Source organism: Crinia signifera, chromosome 4, assembly GCF_055691185.1.
Source record: "Crinia signifera chromosome 4, ASM5569118v1, whole genome shotgun sequence".
Lineage (NCBI taxonomy): Eukaryota > Metazoa > Chordata > Amphibia > Anura > Myobatrachidae > Crinia > Crinia signifera.
The window spans coordinates 237,887,248-237,905,765 of NC_139220.1; the positions used below are offsets into that span (position 1 = coordinate 237,887,248).

Sequence of the window (18,518 nt, forward strand, 5' to 3'; positions counted from 1 at the left end):
GGCTACTGATCTGTAATTAGCCGCTGCCTCCCCCGCCGCTCACAGCCTCACCATCTTGCTTTTGGGAAAAAAATCTAAATACCGCTGAGGTCCCGCGGCCATGCCAGGGGGGGAGAGCGGCCTGTTTTAATATGTTATGGGCCAGCCCACCGGGAAATGGCCCGGTTGCCCGCCAGGCCGCTCTCCCCCCCTGGCTTGGCCTCAATAAAGTCTCCTGAGGGCGGTGTACAGGTCTTACTGGGGTTGAGCAGGGCAAAGTACCCAGTGTTCTGAGGTGTTGCAAGGTGCCCGGTGTTGGGGGGAGAGAGTGGGCAAAGTACCCTCTGGTGGTGGTGGAGGAGGGGGTTAAATTAGCAAGTAATAGACTCCTCTCATCTTTTTCTCTCCCCCTGGCTCACCTGCCTTCTCCTCTTGTACACGATGACCACGCATATCAAATGCTTATACAGGTGAGAGACTGCCATCTAGTGGTAACATAATGATACATTCTCCCTTTTATTTCTGTAGTGTGTAGCTGTAAGGTCCAACCATTGGGTACACCCAGGGCTGCTATACCTGGCTAAATGCTTCATTATAGCCAAATCCGGAAACCCCAATGCATTACTCACTTCTGATCTGCCTGCAGATGATTTGTGTGAGCAGGTTGGCCAACCAGATGCCACTGTCTCTGAGTGAAGCTTCTGATTGGTCCTCCCTCTCAACCGCATTGGCCAGAACTTGTTATCGCTGAGGGACTTGGTAATTGCGCTTTAGGTAGAGTGGATAGCGCTAAGACATCCTGAGAACATGACCTGTTGGTGGTACCTGAGGATTAGGGTTGAGAACCCCTGGATTAGAGCATTTTCCCTTTTAGGTTCAACAAGCTCCACATTGCTCTAATGAGAATGTACTAATACTTGGTGACTATGCAGTAACATGTGTCCGGTATTCAGTACTATAGCGCCATCTTGTAGTTTATCAACCATAGTGCGTGCAGTCTGATCTAATATTATAAAACAGGTTACAAAACTGTGTCATCCAACTGTGTTACAACCAACATTTACATTTTCCAGAATATACTTTACTAGAGCAAGCGATTAAAGAAATATTCAGCTCTGTGACTTGGTAATTACTATTTGTCCACAAGGGGGTGCTGCACCCTTGGAGTCTATAGTTGGGTCCATATTAGATGAATTGTAAACCAGAGACAGAACTTTCATTGGTGTAGCAGGTGTATAGCATTGGGGCCCACTTTTGCCCAGACCAGCAATGAGTTATACCCCTGAGCCCTCCGCAGACCATTTTGAGGTGGACCCCACTGTCTGAGGGACCTGCACCTTACCTTACCCTGTTCTCCGCACCATGCAGGAGATTGTGCTTGTACTTGTCACCCACTGCTCCGCCTTCACCTTCTACCTCTTTCCTTTCGTTGTTGTGGTCTTCCTCTGTATATCAACCTCTGCTTCTCCTTGTCACCCAGTGCCCCACCCTATTCCCTGCCGTTTTCTGTCAGTCTCCTTCCCACTGCCTCTCCCTGTCACCCACTGGCTCCCTCTGCTTTCCACTGTCACCGTCTGCTTCCCCCAGCCTTAAGCTGGGTACTAGACGATACTGTGTACCCAGCGACCTTGTTGGTTACGGGACCTGGCGAGATAGTCTGTATTTTCTGATTATTATATGTATATTTCTCATTCAGTGTGCAATTGGGATACAAACTGTTTTTTTTCCTAACCAGATTTACCCCTCCCTGTTGGCACCTGAATGACATTACCTCTGATTGAGCAGCTTGCCAATAAAAGTGTTGTGTAGTTGAGAGAGGCATAGATGGGTCAGCATTAGGAGGGATTGCTGACACCTGAGTGCCATTGGAGAAGCCAGGGGCATCTCCAGGTAAGCTGGCTCTCAGATGTTGTAAGCCATTATCATGTGGCCTTGCACTGGGCTATTAGGCCCAAAAATTTGTTATTGTGCATGGGATGGGTTTGGGAGTGTGATTCCCTCTTTGTTGGTATGGCTGGTCTGCTCCAGGTCAGCACACCCTAACACTTTATTAACATTTATGTTTTTTCCTATCACATTGTATGTATTATTTTAACCACACCTTCACCTCCTTACATAGCACTTATGTGCTTCTTATTTAACACCTACTAATTTTTATTTGTGTGCTGCCCTGGAGTAGTCAGCCTATGCCGGCATATTGGGGGCCGACACCCCAGACCCATACCCAGTGTTAGAGACCCCCAGTGACAGAGATGCCTTGACGTACGGCCTGGGGGCTTAGCCCTATATCTGCAGATATATGCAACCAAGATCTCTGTATTATCTGATTATTATATGTATATTTCTCATTCAGTGTGCAATTGGGATACAAACTGTTTTTTTTCCTAACCAGATTGACCCCTCCCTGTTGGCACCTGAATGACATTACCTCTGATTGAGCAGCTTGCCAATAAAAGTGTTGTGTAGTCTGTATTGGCTAGTGCATACACACATGCTGATACCAACTGCGATGAGCGGAGGTGGAGCAGCGCCCATGATGGATTCTGCAACATGGCTCCCGCTAGCGATATCCTCCAATACAGACTATGTACGACATCTCTCAGGACCCTCGGGAGAGCACATTTTTAGCATTGTAGGACATATATCTTAGATGGTCTGCATGAAAAAATCATTAGCGTTCCTTGTTATTGTGCTTATTGTTGATTTTATCGTCTAATGTGTACGCACCTTTAAACAGTCACCCACCTTGCTCCCCCTGTCACCCTCTGCCTCTCCCGATCGTCCACTGCTGGGTGGCATATTGTAATCTTGGGTTGGAGTGGGAGCCCAAATGCTATTTTGCACCAACCACTCACAAGTTCCACCACTGTTGTAAATGATATAATATCAATAACAATTTCCCTTGAACTCCCCAGAGCTCCAGGACAAATAATATCGTGCTTACACACTAAACGATTTTTACAGATGATATCGTTCAGTGACCACATACAGGAATGCAAATGTCATTGTCAATATAGTCCGGAATGAGCCACATGTACAGAAAACAATGGGGGTCACGAACGATCTAATATAGTGCATACACAATAATATGGTTACCGGTGGTCATGCGTTTAGTGTAAGGTCTGTGAACCCAGCTTATGAATGTTAATATTTCTCCTTTTCGATGTATTTCTGACCATTTACAGAGACTTAAAGAGAACCGTATTTACAGTTATGTCCTATCTCCACTGCTCTCTCTGTGTCTAGGAACTGAATGCGTTTCGGGGGAACTGCAGCATGCTCTTCCACTATGACTGGATCAGCATCCCATTGGTCTACACTCAGGTAAGGAGGGCGTCACTAGTGCCCAGCAGGTCGGCAGCTGATTGGCTCTTCTAAGGGGGCGTGTTATCAGTCAGCGTATAGATATCTTATACACAGGTTGCTGGGATAAAAAAACAATTCCCAGAACTCAACTTCTATGTAAGGACTCTGAACAGTTAGTGGTTGGTAGCAATGTATAATTGCGTCCAGTGTCAGGGCATATTATACTTTTTTTTGGTACTTGTTTCCTAGCAGGGCGCCCAGATTTCCTACGTACGCTCACTAGTTAATTTAGTTAATTTATTCACTGCACCCTGAGTGAAATCGCATCGCTTTTTTGTGGCGTGAGATGAGATCTCAGTAGTTCATATGGTAAAACACCTAAAACATCACCACTCTCCACGTCACCCCGTGGCGAGCCCTGCGAGGGGCGGCGGAACGCATCCTCCAACATTTTCATACACCCACTATCCACATCAGCGGTGAGTTGATTTTATATAGTGTGGCGAGCGCAGCAAGGGGACGTGGAATACATGTAAAGTAATCCGCGGGGCTCGATACGCTCGCCATGCTTCGGGCTTGGTGTCTCGCCACACTATATAATATCAACTCCACGCCGACGTGGATAGTGGGGGTATGAAAAGGTCGGAGGATGCGTTCCGCTGCGTTCGCCATGCTTCGGGGTGATGTGGAGAGTGGTGCTGTTTTAGGTGTTTTACCATATGAACTACTGAGATCTCATCTCATCTGCGATGTGATTTCACTCAGGGTGCAGTGAATAAATGAACTAAATTAACTACTGAGATCGCATCGCATACATCGCAAGCCACAAAAATGTGCGATGCGATTTCACTACGCAGAATAACCCACTAAGGAAATAGCTTAGTGGGCGCCCTGCTAGGAAACAAGTACCTTTTTTGTTTTTAATCTCGGAAGATTCGGAGGATACTATAAAATGATATGTATTTGGAGATTCCTCCTTAGGAGGTCTAAGATGGTCTCAGGCGGCGGTTGTACAGAGAGTCTGTCAGATGAGCACCTGTCCCAGAGATTCCAGTCATGTTTGCTGTATAAATCTTACCTCTATCTGATCCCTCACTAAAGAGAACTTTCTCTTTTACAAATCTTTTGTTTAGATTTATATATATATATATAATTAGTACTTGGGGGTAGATGTATGAAGCAGTGATAAGAAAGAAGTGAGCCAGGGGAGAAGTAGCCCATGGCAACCAATCAGCTGCTCTGTATAATCTTATATTATGCAAACTATAGATGTTACTTCAATGCTGATTGGTCACCATGGGCCAACTTCTCCTCCCGCCTACTTCTCACTGCTTCATACATCTAACACAGAGATCCTGCTTGTGGAGTGGGTGTGTGGGCATGTGTGTTTGTAGGGTGCAGACTCCCTTTCTGACACCAGGTCACAGAGTCGCGTTGTCATCTCTTCTCTCTCCACTAGGTGGTGACCATCGCGGTGTACAGCTATTTTATCACCTGTCTGATTGGACGGCAGTTTCTGGATACATCCAAGGGGTACACCGGACACGACCTGAACCTCTACGTCCCTGTATTCACTCTGCTGCAGTTCTTCTTCTATGCTGGCTGGCTCAAGGTGGGGATGTTAATGTGCCTGGATACCCTTCAACACTTTTTATGGTGCCATTAATTAAATGTTCAGTTTAAAGCTCCAGAGTAATAATGAATCTGTTCTTTGCAATAGTTCTGCGCATGCCGAATAAAGAAATGTTCTGGAACGACCAAACTGTTTATCTTCATTTTAAATTTATTGCCGATAAAGATACGTCACCGGGATCACACCTGTGTCGGCAGCTGGTGGTAATTACATAAGGGGCCGTTGTGCACCATGTCTAAATCCAATTGACCGTTCTCCATATTCCCCCCTCCAGGTGGCTGAGCAGCTGATCAATCCCTTTGGTGACGACGATGATGATTTTGAAACCAACTTCTTGATCGACCGGAATTTCCAGGTAGTAAGAACTTTTCCCAAGAACACGGTGTAACCTGCATCCGTCACTGGAGGACTCGCCCCAAGATCTAGTGCCAAAATATTCATGTGAATGGAGTTAGGTCAGTCCTAGGCACCCCACCTCATAATGACGTAGCTCTTAGCAACCCCCAAACTTTCATGTCATCATACCCAAGTCTCCACGCTCAGGGCCGTCTTTTCATATGGGCTTAATGGGCACTTGCCCAGGGGCCCCAGGTGTATAAGGGACCTATGCTGATAACTGAGGACCCCCTTCTTCCAGGGATACTAGAATTTTGAAAATCGACCCTGGGGAACTGGAGATATCTAACTTCAAAGCAGAAGTCCACATCCCACCTGTTTGTTTTTTTTTAAACAATTTTTATTGTTTTGCAGAATAGAGCAATATAGAACAATACAAGTAAAATATAGCAGAAATAGATGTATACAATTGTGTGACAAGTTTTCAAGTAGTCTGGTATACATATTTTCCATATAAAAAATAAAAATTATAAAATATGAAATTTTAATGTTTCTGTATATCAGTTTTAACAGAATAGCATTATTCTATGCATCACTCTAAAAATAGTAACAAGTGGGTAAGGGAAGAAAAGGGAGGAGAGGGGGGGGGGGGGGGGGGAGACACAAGACAGAACCTAAAATAATTTTTCAAGTATAGAATACAATTCTCTTCACATAATCTATCACTTCTCAACAAATAGATCTCTCTGAGTCAGACAAACATCTCATTAGGAAGGGATGAAATCTAAATCTGTCGGAGAAGAAACCAGGTGGTGGACTCAAACATTTTTTGTATTTGTAGTTGAACCTGATGTTCAAGACTCAATATATAGGTTTCCCATTTTTTATAAAAGCGTGGAGCCCCTTTCTCGAGGTCTGATCTCATTGCTTGCCTTTCATAAAACAGGGTATTCATAATGGATTTTTTTAGCTCAGTAATAGAGGGGCCAAATCCATGGATCCAGTGTGTAAGGATCAATTTTTTGGCTAGAGTTAGAATAATGGACAAAACAGGTATGATCTGTGGTTTCTTGGGGCCGAGGTCCCAGACCTGAAAACATAGGAATAGGCATGCAGTCGGGTGCTTTCGAAGTTTCAGCGAATAGATGCTATTTATATAACTGATCACTTTGTCCCAGAAGTATCTAATTTTCCTACACTCCCAAAAGTTATGAAAGTAAGAGGCATTGGATTTTTGACATTTGTAACACGCCCCAGTATCAGTGGGGACATAGTGCGCCCTCTGCGCTGGGGCCATGTATGCTCTATTTATAAATTTGGAATGGGTTTCTTGTAAAGCAGCCGACTGCAAATGCCTCATGGTGAATGACAATTTGTTATATAGAGTAGTTGGCTCTGGAAGGTCAGGAACATCCAGAAGCCATCTAGTGTGAAGTCTCTGAAGTTGTAGATCCTTCCCTGCCACAATAAGTTCTGAATATAAATATTTGATCCGATATCCCAATACATATTCCGGACGTAGCAAAGATACAATTGGATCTGTCTGAGTGGTCAAACTCATGGAGGGTGGTTGAGATTGTACAAAGTGTCTCGACTGAAGGTACATGTAAAATTGTCTGTTGGGTAGATCAAATTTTTCTACCAGTTCAGAGTATGGGCGCATTGAGCCACCCGGGTCGAATAATGTACGAACATTAGATATACCTTTGTCTCTCCAGCCACGGAACTCTGCATTCTCAAGTCCCGGGAGGAACTGGGGGTTCCCCCATAAGGTTGTAAATGGGGATGAAGTATATTCTCTGTGCAATATTTTATTAATTTGCCTCCAGGACCTGTAAGTGTCTTTAAATAGGACTAAATCTCTGATTGGTTTAGGTATTAGTCTTGTTGGGGCATGTAATAACGCTGCTGGTGAGTAAGGATGGAATAATTGTTTTTCAAGAGAGGGGGAGGTATATTCTGACCTAGCTGTGAACCAGTCCGTAATATATCTGAAATGCGCTGCCAGAGCAAATGATTGTATGTCGGGCATGCCAAAACCTCCATCAGCCTTGTTAAGCTTTAATCTAGTATACGGTACACGTGCCCCCTTTCCCGCCCAGGCAAACTTAAGAAACAACGATTTGAATTTTTGCAGATCTCCCTTTCTGAGCTGCAGTGGCAACATCTGAATGAGGTAGGATAATTTGGGAAAGGCTATATTTTTAATTACAACTATCCTGCCCGCTAGAGACAGAGGCAACCCCATCCAGCCATTCAAAAGTTTTTCAATTGACAAGTAAGAGGGATTAATATTTATATTATAAAGGTCATCTAGCTTTATAGGGATTTGAACTCCCAAGTATTTAAGCGAATGTGGACAGATGGCAAACTGTGAAGTGAAGGAGGGAGAATTAAAATATGCTGAGGAGGAGTTCAGTGGCAGTAAACGGAATTTATCATAATTCACCCTAAACCCCAAGAAGGTAGAGAAACGAGATACAATCTCTTGTATGGCGGGGATCGAAGTCGTGGGATTGGCTACAGTATAAATAAAAGGATGTCGTCCGCAAAGAGGCTAAGCTTGACCTCCATATTATTCACCTTTACTCCAGTAAATTCGCTCGAAGCTCTCAGAGCTATTGCTAGTGGTTCGACTGTGAGTGCAAATAGTAGGGGCGACAAGGGACAACCCTGCCTGGTGCCTCGATATAATGATACTGTCACGGCTAAAGGGCTGGATGGAGTCGTGTGGTGCACAGAAGCCGGAGACGGACCAGGAGGAGTAGGATTGAAACGTGCAGGTTTAATAACAGATTTCATAAATGATAAACTTCACTCAAATACTTCTTTAAGTGACAGTTGGGATAAATTAAATAGAGTCCAGCACAATATTAATAACGAGCAGGTAAATCTGGAAACGTGTATTTGATGAGCCAGAGTACATAGAGGAAGATCCGGAAAGAGGTTGATTTGATGACAGAAGAAATGGATCCGGATGACTGAAAGATGATGGAATGAATGAGTTGTATGAAGGAGGACAGCGGAATGCTGTGCAGGGTAATTCTGGGACACAAGCAGGAACAAGCACTAGGTAGGACTTGCAGCATTGGTGTCAGGAGAAAACTTCCTTGTAGCAAGATGCAGGGAGCAAGGCACCAGAGTCAGGAGAGAAAGAGCCAGGATCCGGGAATCAGCTAGGAGTTGTGAATGACTCCAAAGACTCATTGCACTGACACTGAACAGCCTAGGCAGATCCCTTATATTCCCAGGGGACGGCTGCCATTGGCTGTCAGCGCAGGATGAGGAGGGAACCTCCACTCTGGGCCAATCTGTCTCCTGCCCTCAACCAAGATGGCGACGCCGGCCTCCCGGCACCACTATCTGCAAAGACACCGCTACCCGACGCTCCCCTGCTGCCATCCCTACCCAGAGCTGCCGCTACCCGCACACCGCAGACCGGAGCCTGCACACGCTAGCCAGCGGCGGGCGCGGACGGGTGAGTACTGTACCCGCCGCGCTCCATTGCGGCTACGTGTGACAGTACCCCCCCTTTTCAGGGTGACCCCAGGGCCCCTATGGGCCTTGTGAGGATTTCTCTGGAGAAATTGCTTTATCAGTTTCGGAGCATGCAAATCAATGGAATCCACCCAAGAGTTCTCTTCGGGACCAAACCCAACCCATTCCACCAGATACTGGGTACGAGAATTGCGGCAACGAGAGTCTATAATGCGTCTTACCTCGAATTCAGCCCCACTTTCAGAGTTAATCTTGGGCGGTTTGGGAATCTTCTTTTGATAAGAGTTCAACCTTAAAGGCTTGAGGAGGGACACATGGAAGGAATTGGAAATCCTTAGAGAAGGAGGAAGTTGAAGTCTATAAGCGACCGGATTAATGACTTGGGTGATAGGGTATGGTCCAATGAACCGGGGAGCCAGCTTCATAGAGGGCAGACGGAGGCGTATATGGCGGGTAGACAGCCATACCCGGTCTCCGACTTTTAATCTGGGCGCTGCCCTTCTTTTCCTGTCTGCCATCCTCTTGTATCGGGCGGAAGATTTAAGGAGAGCGGTGTGGACATCCGACCAGATTTTAGCAAAGCGTTGTAATGAAGTGGTTGCTGCAGGAACTTTGGAAGAGGATAATTCTGAGAAATCTGGAGATCGTGGATGTTTGCCGAATACTGTAAAGAAGGGGGTGGTTCCGGAGGAAGAGTGATAGGAGTTGTTATGCATATATTCTGCCCACGGGAGAAGATCCACCCAGTCATCTTGGGAAGACGAGACAAACAGTCGGATAAAGGCCTCCAAGTCTTGATTCACCCGTTCTGTCTGGCCGTTGGTCTGGGGATGAAAGGCAGTGGAAAACTTGAGTTTGACCTGTACCGCGGCACAGAGAGCTCTCCAGAACTTTGCAACGAACTGTACTCCGCGGTCGGATACAATCTCTTTGGGCAGTCCGTGAAGTTTAAAAATGGTTGAGATAAATAGCTGAGCCAGTACAGGAGCAGAGGGGAGACCTTTTAGTGGGACGAAATGGACCATTTTAGAGAATCGGTCAACCACTACCCAGATTGCAGTATGACCTTTTGAGGGAGGTAGTTCGCAAATGAAGTCCATTGACAGATGGGTCCATGGTTCTGTGGGAATGGTTAGAGGGCGGAGAGGACCAGCAGGAGTTGTTCTGGGCACCTTATGCTGAGCACATTTTACACAAGAGGCGACGAAGTTGGTTACGTCGTGGCGGATGGTTGGCCACCAATAAGAACGTGACAGGAACATCAAGGTCTTTTGTGCTCCTGCGTGCCCTGCGAAGCGGGAAGAGTGTGCCCATGACAATATTTTCTTGCGGAGTTCGGGGGGAACGAACGTTTTACCTGGAGGAGGAGATGGCTGTACGGTTACTTGGGCGAAGACCACCGGATCGAGGATTGGACGAGGAGGTGTCTCTAAGTCAGAGGTCGTCTCAAAGGAGCGGGATAGAGCGTCCGCCTTAGTATTCGTGGTTCCAGATCGGAATTTAAGTTGGAAATCAAAGCGTTCAAAGAACATGGCCCAACGGGCTTGGCGGGCAGTAAGGCACTGAGCTTGTTTGAGAAAGGACAGATTTTTGTGGTCTGAATACACGGTGATCTTATGTCGCGCCCCCTCCAGAAGGTAGCGCCACTCCTCTAACGCAGTTTTGACTGCAAGCAACTCCTGTTCCCCGATGGGGTAATTCCTCTCTGCCGGGAGGAATTTTTTGGAGAGGAAGGCACAAGGGTGTAATTCTTGATCCTCACCTTTTTGTGACAAGATGGCCCCGATCCCTTCCGAGGATGCGTCCACCTCGAGAATGAAGGGCTTGTTGAGGTCTGGTTGGAGGAGGATTGGTGCCGTCATGAATGCTCTCTTTAACTGCTGGAAGGCAGAGGATGCTTCTGGCAACCATCGGCTTGGATCAGCTCCCTTGCAAGTGAGAGCAGTGAGGGGAGCAGCGATAGTAGAGAAGTTCCGGATAAATCGCCGGTAATAGTTTGAGAACCCTAGGAATCTCTGAATTCCTTTGAGTGTTGTGGGGGCTGCCCAGTCTTGGATGGCTCTCACCTTCTCTGGGTCCATCTCTATCCCAGTGGCGGAGAGAATGTGACGATAGAATGGAATGGACGTGACCTCAAAAACGCACTTCTCCAACTTGCAGAACAGTTGATTTTGGCGAAGACGTCGTAGGACTTCGGACACTGTCTGTCTGTGAAGTTGAAGATTCGGAGAGAAGATGAGTATATCGTCTAGATAGACTACGATGGAGTGGTACAGCAAGTCCCGAAAGATATCATTTACAAACTGCTGGAAGACGGCAGGGGCGTTACAAAGGCCGAAGGGCATCACCAGGTATTCATAGTGACCGTCGCGCGTATTAAAAGCCGTCTTCCACTCGTCACCTGGACGGATCCGGATCAAATTGTAGGCCCCTCGCAGGTCCAATTTAGTAAAGATTACTGCCCCTCTGATCTTGTCGAATAGTTCTGCGATAAGGGGTAAGGGATAGCGGTTTTTAATGGTGATGTCGTTCAGGCCCCTATAGTCGATACATGGCCGAAGACCGCCATCCTTCTTTTTCACAAAGAAAAACCCGGCCCCGGCCGGAGAAGTAGATGGTTGAATGAAACCTTTGTTTAAGTTCTCTTGAATGTACGAGGACATGGCCTCAGTCTCGGGTAGCGACAGGGGATAGATGCGGCCACGAGGAGGGAATTTTCCGGCCACCAGCTCTATCGGGCAGTCCCAAGGACGGTGAGGAGGCAGGGTGTCGGCACCACCTTTACTGAAGACATCTGTAAATGAACGATATGGTGCGGGTATCGACAAGGGTGGAGCTGAAGAGGATGAAGGACAGTTACCCTCACGTTGTGGATGGGTCTGGTAGACCGGAAGGATCTGAGGAATGCAAGTAGACTGGCAATCTGTTCCCCAGGCCTTGACCTCCATATTGGTCCAATCCATGTGTGGGTTATGTTTGGAGAGCCAGGGAAGGCCCAGGACCATTTGGTGTGAGGACTGTGGAAGAATGAAAAATTCGAGGGTCTCTTGATGTAGAGCTCCTATGAGCAGTGTCACCGGGGTGGTCTGATGGGTGATTTGTCCACTACGAATTCGACTCCCATCCACTGCAGTGAGGACCAGCGAGTGATCCAGGGGTTGTACAGGCAGGGCATGTTGGGTGACAAAAGAGGAAGAAAGGAAGTTTCCCGCTGCTCCAGAGTCCAATAGGGCCTGAACTCTTTTTCTCCCTTGGGGACACACAAGGGTAACCGGAATGGTGGAATCAGAAGAAGAGGGAGATGGAAGCAAGACTCCTAATCGGACCTCCCTCGGGGAGATTAGGAGCGGTCGTTTCCCGGCCGCAGCGGGCAGGAAGCCAATAAGTGAGCTGAGGAACCACAGTACATGCACAGATTCTCTCGCCGTCTTCGGGACTTCTCTTCGAGAGAAAGACGGGAGCGGTTGATTTGCATGGGCTCATCTGTTGACACCGCAAGAGGCGGGGTTGGTTTGGAAGCTGGTGCGACATTGGAAGGGAATCGAGGGCGAAGGCGATCAGAGCGATTCCTCTCAAGTTGGCGTTCTTGGAGTCGCAGATCGACCTTGTTACATAATGAAATGAGTTCAGCCAGGGTGGAAGGAGAATCGCGAGTTGCTAACTCGTCCTTGATGCGCCCGGCTAGGCCGTTCCAGAAGGCAGAAACGAGAGCCTCTTCGTTCCATCTGAGTTCGGAAGCCAGGGTTTGAAATTGTACGACATATTGTCCCACTGGGCGACTGCCCTGACGAATCCTTAGGATCTCCGTGGCTGCGGAGTACACTCTGCCAGGCTCGTCGAAGATGCGACGGAAGGAGGCCACAAATTCTTCATAGTTGTTAAGGATGGGATCCGCACGCTCCCAAAGGGGGGACACCCACTCCAGGGCTGGACCCGCCAGTAGGGACACGATGTAAGCCACCCGAGTCTTGGGAGAGGGGAAATTGGAAGGCTGGAGGGTAAAATGGACGTCACATTGATTCAGGAATCCTCGACACCCCCTCGGGGACCCGTCATATTTACTGGGGGTTGATAGCTGTAGATGGTGAGGAGCAGCTGGCCCAGGAGGAGCAGCAGAGGTTGAAGCTCCGGAGGTTGGTGCTGCCGAAACTGGGGGAGCCGCCTGAGGTGGTGACAAGGTCTGGAGAAATTGAGCCACTTGACGCTGAGTAGCCTCTACCTGTTCCAAGCGAGCCATGATGCCTTGAAGAACATCTGTCATGGAGGCCTGTGCTTCACCCGATTCCATCGGGTCAGTGCAAACTGTCACGGCTAAAGGGCTGGATGGAGTCGTGTGGTGCACAGAAGCCGGAGACGGACCAGGAGGAGTAGGATTGAAACGTGCAGGTTTAATAACAGATTTCATAAATGATAAACTTCACTCAAATACTTCTTTAAGTGACAGTTGGGATAAATTAAATAGAGTCCAGCACAATATTAATAACGAGCAGGTAAATCTGGAAACGTGTATTTGATGAGCCAGAGTACATAGAGGAAGATCCGGAAAGAGGTTGATTTGATGACAGAAGAATTGGTCCTGGATGACTGAAAGATGATGGAATGAATGAGTTGTATGAAGGAGGACAGCGGAATGCTGTGCAGGGTAATTCTGGGACACAAGCAGGAACAAGCACTAGGTAGGACTTGCAGCATTGGTGTCAGGAGAAAACTTCCTTGTAGCAAGATGCAGGGAGCAAGGCACCAGAGTCAGGAGAGAAAGAGCCAGGATCCGGGAATCAGCTAGGAGTTGTGAATGACTCCAAAGACTCATTGCACTGACACTGAACAGCCTAGGCAGATCCCTTATATCCCCAGGGGACGGCTGCCATTGGCTGTCAGCGCAGGATGAGGAGGGAACCTCCACTCTGGGCCAATCTGTCTCCTGCCCTCAACCAAGATGGCGACGCCGGCCTCCCGGCACCACTATCTGCAAAGACACCGCTACCCGACGCTCCCCTGCTGCCATCCCTACCCAGAGCTGCCGCTACCCGCACACCGCAGACCGGAGCCTGCACACGCTAGCCGGCGGCGGGCGCGGACGGGTGAGTACTGTACCCGCCGCGCTCCGTCGAGGCTACGTGTGACAGATACCGGGTCCGATAAAAAGTTGTTCGTTAAGATATGGGATCTCGAGCCTGAGTACAATAACTTATAGTGCGGATGAAGTCCCCCGGGAGCCCAAACCTCTCCATGGTATCATACAAATGTTCCCATGTGACTAAATCGAAAGCTTTCTCAGCATCTAATGAAAGCAAAGCATAATGGTCGGGCTCCCCAGCGGACTCCACCCACTGCATGACTGTGAGGGCCTTACGGACGTTAAGGACCGAGTGACGGCCCCAAACAAATCCTGTTTGATTAAGGTGTACCAGCGAGGGAAGCTTAAGCTTGAGTCTGTCCGCTAATATTTTTGTAAAAATTTTGTAGTCTGAGTTTTGGAGGGATATGGGTCGGTAGGATCCCGGGGTCTCTACCAGGTTTATGTATAATTTTAAGGAGGGACGAATTAAAGTATAATGGAGGAGGTGTTCCTTGTAGTATGGAATTATAAAAGATGGACAGGGGTTTTACAATTTTAGGTGCCAGTAATTTATAATATTCATTAGATAATCCATCCGGGCCTGGGGATTTACCCAATTTTAAGTGCCTTAATCGTAGCTAATACCTCTTCCTCCGTTATAGGTGTCAGTAGAGAATTTGAGGAGTCTGGATCTAGGATTGGATGTGTAAGCGACTCCCAGAAAGTCTCCCCTCGCTGATCCCCTACTGAAAGTGGAGCATACAATGTCTCATAGAACTTATGAAGTGTGTCAGTGATCTGCTGTCCAGAGTGTACCACTGTACCATCTACTGTCTTAAGTGCCTGGATGACACTAGGGGGATGCTGGCCTTTCAATAAATTAGATAACAACCTGCCTGATCTATTACCAAATCTATGGAATCTGGCCTGTGACAGGAATGTGATTTTAGACTCCAGTTGGGTTAGTAGGGCATCAAATAGATTCTTTTTTTCATTATATTTAGCTTTGTTGGCCAATGTTGGGTGATTCTGGAATGTTTGATACGCTTCGGTTAATCCCTCCTGGGCATCTAAATATAGTTTTTGGGCATCTTTTTTATGTTTAGATGTGTAGGAGATAATGTTTCCTCTTAATACAGATTTGGAGGCCTGCCAAAACAATGAGGGGGATTCTTACTCCGTCTGTATATTATTATGCTTGTATTCCATCCAGGATGCCTCTAACACATCCCACCTGTTAATTGCAATTCCCAGTCATATTTCTCAGGTTGTCTCTGACTTAGAAAACTGGGACTCTCCTCTTTCTGTCGACACTAGCGGCTTGTCTCTATCATGCCCAGAACCAGAGATATCAGCCTTCCAGCAGCCGGTCCCTGCTCCAGCTCCAAACGTCTGGTGTACAGTTTATAATTTTGTCAATGGATTGTTCTGGCTCCTGATCTCTGATCCCCAAGTTCCCAGCACCTCCTGAAAGTTGGGACTCTAGGTTTTTATACTATTGAAGGCTAAGAAATATATTTCTAGATAATGGCGATATCTGCAGTCAAACAAGCTGCCCTTCCACCGGAAAATGACGAATATTAAGCCCACTCCATTATCCAACCCTCCCCTGAGTATAAAACACCCCTTACCTCCCTGGAAGTCATTTTACAAGGGACCCTTCAATCAGCGCAGTGCCCCCTTCCACACGTTAGTGTTCTCCCTCCCACCACCTGTGCAGTAAAGGAGTAATTAGCAGAAGTTACTGCTCCAGGTCCTACATGTTGAATGGAAGATAGAGCACCCACTGCAACCCGTGGGACATCAAAGCTGCTGCTGATAGCACCCCCCACCCCTAGGAGGGGAGAATGGGTAAGGGCCCCAGTGCTTTGCCCAGGGGCCCACACTGCTTGGACTGCCCTGTCCAAGCTCTATAGTCATTAATAGCCATGCGAAATGTGCCCCTATCCTGCTGGTATTCTAATAGGACACATGTTCTCAAAGTCCTCAGGCCCCCCCACACAACGCATGTCTTGCAGGTCTCCTCACAGAATAAAGTGATGTAATTAGCTCCACCTGTGGATCTTTCAAAATGTGTCAGTCGGTTATGAATTCATCTGTCGGATGACCTGGAAAATGTGAATTGTGTTGGGTCCTGAGGACCGAGTTTGAGAACCACTGTAATAGGACCATGACTGATGGGGTAAGTGCAGGAGAGGCTACATCCCAGCACTAACTGATACCTGTATCCATGCTCCGGTACTGTGGAGAAAGCTCTGGGGATACCTATGGTAACTGCTATAGTGCTATTCAAGGCAAGGTCTGGTCATCACCGCTTTCCATTTCCTCCACCATAGGTCTCCAGCTATGGCAGCAACTCTGCACGTTCTTTTGTTTCTCGTGTTGGCATTATATTGTACTGTATTATGGCCCATTGTGTCCCTTACCACACATGGCAGTCACACGCATGAGCACCTGTAACTCCGGCTTCCCGTTTCCTCTAGGTGTCCATGATGGCTGTTGATGAGATGTATGGGGATGTCCCTCTCTTAGTGAAGGATCGATACTGGAATGATTCGGATCCCCGTCCTCCCTACACCGACGCCACGTTATTTCAGAAACATCAAACCTCCTTCCAGGGATCAACATTTGACATGGCGTGAGTACCACCACTATTTAAAGCTTTAAAAAGAGACCAGTGCCCATAGCAACCATTCAGAATCAGTTGCTATGGGCATTTCCGCTTCATTACCTACTTATTACTCAATCTGAACGTAGAGATGACGTGGACATGTTCTTATTTTACCTCATATCCTACCTGGACTCCTTTTTTTTGGTGGCAGGCTCGCTAAGGAAGACATGCAGTTCCAGCCCCTCTCGGACATCGAGGAGATGAACGAAGAATCGGTCACCCGTTTCCTCTGCTGAGCCGCCTGCTTCCAGGCGTGGGGGCCTCTCCACTCTCCTCATCCTCCGCTCTCTCAGACCCATCTGCCGCCCCTGGGAGCGGTGAGATGCTACTGAGACGATCTGCCAGTTCAGCCTCTGAGACTTCTGGCAGCCTGGAATGGGAGATTCATGAGGACCCAGCGTGCAAAGAGACTCTACCGCATCCGGAGACCAGACCACCAGACGTCCCGGTCCACACGATATTCAATGTCAGTCCCTTTTATACCCCAAATGAGCCCACAACTCCCATAGTGGATACTGTCCCTGTCTTGCCGGAAAATGAATCCAGTAGTCAAGTGAGGCCCCTCCAAATATAACCTAAATCAGGCATGCCCAACCTTGGCCCTCCAGCTGTTGTGAAACTACACATCCCAGCATGCCTTGCCATAATTTTAGCATTCTGTAATCGCAAAACTGTGGCAAGGCATGATGGGTCGTGTACCTTCACAACAGCTAGTGGGCAAAGGTTGGACATGCCTGACCAAAATGGACATAGACTCCCCTTACATGGTTGCGAGGTAAAGGAACACACCTCTGCCCATTGCGGTACAAACCCTCTGCCTGGACTTCTAGAGTGACTAGTCTGTGGCACAAGTTGTTTCTGTCTGCACAATGTCCCCCCACCTCGCCCTCACCCTGTGCCAAAGCCGCTTCTAGGCCTGCTCTACCTGTATATATTATTATGTATTTTGCACATAAAATAACAAGCTAGTCTGCTTTCAGGCTAGGGAGTTTTTAACATTACGGGTGACATTCTATGGGATGAGATCTGCTTTTTTTGGCGTTAATTAGACCACAAAATGGCGATATCGCATTTTTCCCTGAAATCGCCAATTTAATGGGATGCGCTAAGGGGCTGAAATCGCATAATATGTGCGTTAAGGTATGCGGAACAAAAGTGCGAGATTATTTCGCATTTATATCGCATCCAGATGTTTTCGTATAGGAAAGTATACAAATCGCTTATTTAATGCAATGCGTTTTCGCAAATCGCACTTTTTAGGTGTCTAATTATCGCACTTATTTCAGACCAGGTTCTGTTTGGCGAATTTGCACAGAACTCATTTTGGTCAAGTGCACACATGGTTAATTTCAACACAGGTGCCCTCATTTTCACTCACAAACACCCCTACATAAACCCCAACAGCATTTAGGACACCTGTGAGGGTTTGAAACATGGAGATTTTGCAGAGTGGTTTGGAGTTGATGATTTGTGATGTGGCCCATTTGGAGGAGCTGCGCAGGAGGGAGGAAGCTGCGCGCCAGATCCAGGTAGCCCCCCGACTACTGCGTACCCCACGTATGTATCGTGCTCGGCTCTACCTGGACTCCCTCTCGGATCAGCAGGTTGTGGGGATGTTTAGGCTGAACCGCATTAACCTGTTGGACTTATATGAGCAGGTGAGAGAGGATTTGGACCCTTTTGGGGAAGGCAACTATGCAGTGTCTGGGCTGCACAAATTAATGTGTGCCCTCTACTATTTGGCCACAGGCTCCACTCAGTCTGTGACCTCATGGGCCTTGGGGGTATCACAGGCCACTTTCTCTAAGCATTTCACTCAAGTGTTACTTGCTTTAAAGAAGTTGTGGCGGACATACATCAGATTCCCCAGTTCTGAGCAGGAGTGGCAGGACCACAAGTTGGCTTTCTATAGACTCTCAGCATTCCCTCGCGTGCTGGGAGCTATAGACTGCACACACATTGGGATTAGGGCACCGCACGTGCGGGGACACGTCTACGTCAATTTTGATGTCGTTGAATCTCTTTTTCACATTGCG

General features: G+C 47.6%; 1 protein-coding gene across 1 annotated transcript; it reads left to right on the forward strand.

Moving 5' to 3' along the window:
- The first annotated feature begins 3,228 nt into the window (after positions 1 to 3,228).
- Positions 3,229 to 17,142, forward strand: LOC146075136 (bestrophin-2a-like). Its single transcript, XM_083184066.1, has 5 exons — positions 3,229 to 3,303; positions 4,745 to 4,897; positions 5,193 to 5,273; positions 16,295 to 16,449; positions 16,634 to 17,142. The coding sequence occupies exons 1-5, from the start codon at positions 3,256 to 3,258 to the stop codon at positions 16,716 to 16,718; spliced, it is 522 nt and encodes a 173-aa protein (XP_083040192.1). The 5' UTR covers positions 3,229 to 3,255; the 3' UTR covers positions 16,719 to 17,142.
- The last annotated feature ends 1,376 nt before the right edge of the window (positions 17,143 to 18,518 follow it).

Coding starts and splice junctions, on each gene's coding strand:
- LOC146075136 (XM_083184066.1), top strand. CDS start 3,256: ATGCTCTTCCACTATGACTGGATCAGCATCCCATTGGTCTACACTCAG. Junction 5,274..16,294: donor TGATCGACCGGAATTTCCAG/GTAGTAAGAACT, acceptor CGTTTCCTCTAG/GTGTCCATGATGGCTGTTGA. Junction 16,450..16,633: donor GGATCAACATTTGACATGGC/GTGAGTACCACC, acceptor TTTTGGTGGCAG/GCTCGCTAAGGAAGACATGC.